General features: G+C 35.9%; 1 protein-coding gene across 1 annotated transcript in view; it reads left to right on the forward strand.

Moving 5' to 3' along the window:
• LOC5578071 (T-box transcription factor TBX6) overlaps positions 1-3,292 on the forward strand; it is a 133,967-nt gene extending 130,675 nt beyond the window's left edge. Inside the window, exon 5 of the mRNA XM_001663642.2 lies at positions 2,349-3,292. Coding sequence (XP_001663692.2) covers positions 2,349-3,122 — 774 coding nt within the window. The 3' untranslated portion in view covers positions 3,123-3,292. The remainder of the gene's footprint in view (positions 1-2,348) is intronic.
• The last annotated feature ends 2,708 nt before the right edge of the window (positions 3,293-6,000 follow it).

Below are 6,000 nucleotides of genomic sequence, written 5' to 3' on the forward strand. Positions count from 1 at the left end.
GAATGTTGTCAAAATTATGAATATTTCTGTGAGTGCTGTTTTTATTTCATTCAAAGACACAACATTATTTCACTATATAAACTCGTTTAGTTGTTTGAACTAAAAAACAAAGCTGCTAAATTTCCTAACCAAAACAAATGTGCTGTTTTCAAACCATGAATTTTGAAATATATGATGAAAACCCAAATATACCACCATTTAGATTCAGTTTGAGCCTAAAACAAAAAAAGCTTTAGATTAGATTTTTGAGTATCAAATAAAAAATAATGTAAAATTGATCAACATAAACCTTACTTCACGAATTTCGTATGAAATATAGGGTCGATTTAGGCGTGTAAAAGTATCCGGATTCCAAACGGTGAGTGGTGAAGAAGAATAGGTGCTCCGCCCAACACATTTAATTCAAAAAGGCTAAAAACCACTCATCTAGATAAATTCATGAAGAAATCTAAGAAATAATATTCATGAGTCTTAAATATTCAAATCTTGGAAAGTCTTCCTGAAAAAGCACCCAGAGAAAGTTTTGAATTTATTTAAAAAGCTGTGAGAGAATTCACGGAGACATCTTTGCAGGATTCCGTCATGAAAATTTTGCAGGAAAGTCCTTTTAGAATTCTTTCTGAAATTTTGATGAAAAGTTGAAGAATTTTTTAAGTAACCCCTGGGGGAAATTATTGAAGAACATTTAGAGAAATTTTAATAATATTTTCTGAGGCGTCCTTTGGGTAATCGAAATATGAAGAAGAAAACCTGAAGAATTTACTGCAAGAAAACCTTGAGAAATCTATGGAGAAACACCTACTTTCTAACGAATACTTAAAGGAATCACTGGAGGAATCCATGGAAAAATACTTGGACTAATCTTTTGTGGGATTTCTGCAGGAATCCCAGGAGAATTTTTTATAGAATAACTGACTTGAGATTTTTTTTTTTTTTTTTTTGAGAGGATCCCATAAATACATTCTTATTATATGAATACTTGGATAAATTTCTAAAAAAAAACTAGCGGAATTCCTTCGAGGAATCCATGGAGAAATTCGTACAGTATTTCTAAAGAATGTCTTGTTCTGCGTCGGTGTGACGTAAACATTAATATATTGCATCAATGTTTCCAAAATTTTCAGAGATACTCTCATCTGGGGCGAAAATGGGTCAAAACTGAATAAGTCCTACTTGTTTGTTGAATAACTATTGTATTTTAACTTGGATTATTATTTCCTGTATGGGAAAACGTTCATGGGTAATATATTTGTAAACGTTGAAGAAATATTCGAAATTCGTATTTTTCACAGATCTATAAATGTAAGACAATTGATCCATTCTCTCTCCATCGAGTTGATTACATTGGGCCAAAGAAAATTTAATTGGACCTCATAAGGAGAATAGAAAAAGAATCGTCTTCCATTTAAATTTGATACTAATTACCAATAACAATGAATACAATGGACATCAAAATAAAATTTTAAAATAATATTAGTCCTTTAAAAACTTCGATGTTTTATGACACATGAACTATTTAAAAGCCTATTCCACCGATCAGAAAAAAAATTGCCTAAAAATTTTATGAACATACTTGACACCTTCAGCAAAAATTAAGAGTGTATACAGTCACAAATTATCAAAATATAAGACTTGCAATGTTATGCTTTTCAAACGATGTTTTTTTTTAATGAAAAATAAAAAAAAACTGAGCAATGTTACAGCCGATGAAAATTATTGAGTTACGTTTCATTTTAATTCATTTAACACACTTTTTGAGTTTGATCTTCAAACATTTTCTTAGAAAGGCCCTATTGTATGCTGTACCGATATGAAAGGCACTTTAGGCGTTATAATATAAAAAAATCTCGGCTAAGGGTACTACACCAGAGAGTGTTCTAAAGCTCACTCTCTGGTGTAGTACCTATATGCTACATAGAATATCCAATGGTGAAACATTGGAAGAAATGTCAATCTTCTATTACAACGAAAAGTGCGTTATATACTTATGTCAAGTTGATTGAAAGCTTTTTTTTTCTTTTATGAGCAGGTGAATTCAACTCACCTCTAAAAATTTTGAAATGGTACGGCAAATGAAATTTAATATTTTGTTACCAAAGGTAAATAAGAGCTTTGTTTTACTTTAAAAAATAGGATGCTAGTTTTGTCTATCCCAGAGCACCGAGATAAAAGAAATAAATGTAATGTTTGAAACGATACTAATGAAGGAATTAAATAAACAGGTATCATAAATCATTCAACAGCTGCCCACCCTAATATCTCGACCTAATCTTAAACCACTCTGTCACCCGAAGAACCGATCTTATCACCCGTTTCAATTTTTTTTCTTCCATCCCCCACATTTGCAGAACGATCGAATAACCAAACTGAAGATCGATAACAACCCGTTTGCCAAAGGATTCCGCGAGACAGGCCAATCCCGGTGCAAGAGGAAACTGGGCAGCAGCAGCGGCAGCAGCAATACATCAACGTCATCCTCGTCGTCGTCGTTTTCGTCCTCGGGAACATGTGGCCAAATGACAGATGACGAGGATCGCAACGATCTGCAACAGCTCCACGAGGCAAAGCGGATCAGATCAAACGAGCTGTCCGAGTCGATGCCGATGGATCCCGGGCGGTTGTTGATGGGCGGTGGACTCGAGAACGGAATGGGACTGCATATGCATCGAAGGTTTCCACCGGGATCTACGGCGGCAGCTGCCGCCGCCAACGAACTACTGATGCGTCAGTACAATCAAATGTTCAACCCGAGCTGGATGGATCTGATGATGCCGTATTTTGCCCGGAATCCTTATCATCCCCATCACCCGGCGATGGGACCTCAGCAAGTGCCCACTCAACTGGGACATCCCTTCCTGCCGATGGTGAATCATCCGATGAATCCTGTACCGGTGCCTCCGCAAATATCACCCACGGAGTCCATTCCTGAGTCAGACCGATCTTCGGCTTTCAGCGTGACGCAGCCGCTGAACTCGGAGGATGTTGGTCCAGTCAGATCGTCACCCGTTCCGGTGGTTGATTCGCCATCTTCCGGCGAGGCGCCACCCGACGATCAAAGAGGAGAAGGAAACGATGACAGTAAAAAGGTGAACTTCAGTATTGCTTCCATATTGCTGCTGTAAAAGTAATTACGTGTGATTTAGATTTGTGTAACTGATGTAATACTCTTGTGCGTGTATATATTTATGAAAATCTCCTCGAACACCTCATTATCAAGTGCCTTTGCATTTTACGTAAAAGTATTGAGATTGCGAATAGGACTTATTGCTTTGAATAAAAAAATATTTGATTCTTATATCTGTTGCCTAATTGTGTTTTCATGTGATAACTCCGAAAACTTCTTTGGATATTCCGAAACAACCAGCTTTCACTGCCGCTGTGTACAGTGGCTCGGTCTAGAATAAATGTCGGTCAAAACCTCAACCTCACTTTTAAATTACTTAAGGTGAAGATGAATCGAAGCCAAACCTCAAATTTTCAAGAGCACAAATCTGGAGAACCAAACTTCCGTTTCAGCTGAAAACTTAATCGATTGGTCATAAGCTGGTGGTGACCAATCGATTAAGTTTTCATCTCAAACGGGTGTTCGGTTCTTCAGATTTGTGCTCTTGAAAATTTGAAGTTTGGCTTCGATTCATCTTCACCTGAAGCCAAGAAATTGGAGATTTTGCCACATGGTGAGTATACATAAAATTTTTCTTGTGAGTTGTTTCAGGATCTTGATTAATTAGAAAGATGGCGTCTTTAGCAGTGTTGTTAAGTAAGTCAAGGACTATCCTTACAAATATCGTGTTACTTAAAACAAACTATATTCTACATGCAAGTTTAGGTTATATTCTGCTTGCTTGGTAGATTGAATCACTGAAAAAGTGATAAATCGTAGTATGAATTTTATGTAAACATCAATACTGGCATATTATTGTTCACATAAAGAAAGCCAAGGTGCCAAGAAAAATCTTATTTTAATGCAGTTATCTTGGTCACTATATCTATGATTTTCATAAATTTCGTAGTTTGGGTAGATTTGTACTGATTTTATTTGTATTTGTAATACAAATACCCCTGCCATACTTTATGTATGGATCCTCTAAAAACTTTGTAAGCCTTGTCACGCTTTGTCTAACCCCCCCCCCTTGGAGCGTGGCATTATTTGTGTACGACCCCTTACTAGGAATATACTTTGTAAATCTTCCACAAACTTTTCAGGTAATAACCATGTGCGTTTGAAAGATTCCTATGATAATTCCCAAGGGATTTTATTCATAAATTATTTCCATACTTTTTCAATACTTTCTCCAAGAACTCCTGTACCAGTTTTCTCTCAAAGTTCTTCCTGGGATTCCCACGGCAAATCATTCCCCGGATAAGTAGCTTATTTTAAACAGATTTTTCCTAAAGTTCCCCAAGGCTTTTTGATCTTACCAGAAAAATTCTCAAATAATCTCTAACAAATAGCTCAAAAATTACTTAAAGAATTCTGCCAGAGATTGCTTTAGAGATCCTTTTAGACATTCCCCAAATTTTTCGGAAAGTTCGGAAATATTTTCTAACTTTGCCTGTGAAGTTCTTTCTAAAATTTCTCTTCAGGAGCAATTCTCGCTGAAACCAGGCCGCCATCGGCACCCATCATTAGAATTCTAATTTTATGTCACTGGTCGCTAGGTTTCGATAAAACTTAAGGAAGGTCCTTTCGTTTTTCTCAAATTGGTGGACCCATCGTACGCCAGCTAGCTAAACAGTTTGGGTATTTCTTCACGTGATATATCTCATATTTCTCTTGGAACACATAGCAAACTTAGTGGCATCGTATAGAGAAAGGATATAGCTTTCATTTGAAGTATAAAAAAATTGGAGGCTATTTTGAATTTAACCGTCATTTTGAATTTTGTTAAAAAATCGTTTTTTCACCATTAGCGTACCGCTAGTTTTGAATTCTGAGATCACCATCAGAAAGCTGAGAAAAAATTGCGCAAGATAGGCTGCAAAAACTAGTAAGCAATAGTATTTACCCTATGAAATGAACGATTTTCTACATCATGTTTTACGATTTTGACGTATATGGCGAGTGCAATCAATGAAAACATTATTTTTTGTACAATGAAGAAACAAATATTCAATCGTTGGTGTATTATTCGAGTCGAGTGGAGAATAAGAGTATTATTTTGAGTGAAAAAATCTGGCGGCCATCTTGGATTTTGACGCCATCTTGGTTTTAAGTAGTAGAATGAATTTTTCACCTTGATAACACTCAACATGTCGAATTGAGAGGCTACCAAGAAAAACAAGGTTAAGTATATTCTCCTAATTATTCTTCATTTTCCTGACGATACGTCTTTTGAATGAATTGTTCATTGAATTGAGCCAAAAAGTCCTTCATAATAGCCATAAAGTATCGCTTTTACTACCGTCCAACATACAAACTATTTTTCAACTCGAAGATATGCAGAAGATGCATTTAGGTAGCAAATAAGCGTTATAAATCATATTTGATAATTTGTTTTTAAAGCAAGCCGAGGGGCTGGTTCTGTTCCAGTAGGAACGTAACGACAGGAAAAAGAAGAAAAAGAAGAAGAGTGAGTGTAACGGTAGCATTAACATTCAACATGTTGAGTGCTAACAAGGTGAAAATTCATTCTTCTACTTAAAATCAAGATGGCGTCAAAATCCAAGATGGCCGCCAGATTTTTTCATTCAAAGCAATACTCCTACTTTTCACCTGACTCGAATAATACACCAACGATTGAAAACTGTTTTCTTGTGGTACAAAAAATGATGCAAATGATTGCACTCGTCATAAACGTGAGAAAATCGTTCATTTCATAGAGTAAATACTATTGCTCACCTAGTTTTTGTTGAATATCTTACGCAATTTATTCTCAGCTTTCTGATGGTGATCTCAGAATTAAAAACGAGAGGTGCGCTAATGGTGAAAAAATGATTTTTCTAACAAAATTCAAGATGGCGGCCAAATTCAGAATGGCCGCCAAAATTGTTTTAACT

This window comes from Aedes aegypti, chromosome 2, assembly GCF_002204515.2.
Source record: "Aedes aegypti strain LVP_AGWG chromosome 2, AaegL5.0 Primary Assembly, whole genome shotgun sequence".
Classification (NCBI taxonomy): domain Eukaryota; kingdom Metazoa; phylum Arthropoda; class Insecta; order Diptera; family Culicidae; genus Aedes; species Aedes aegypti.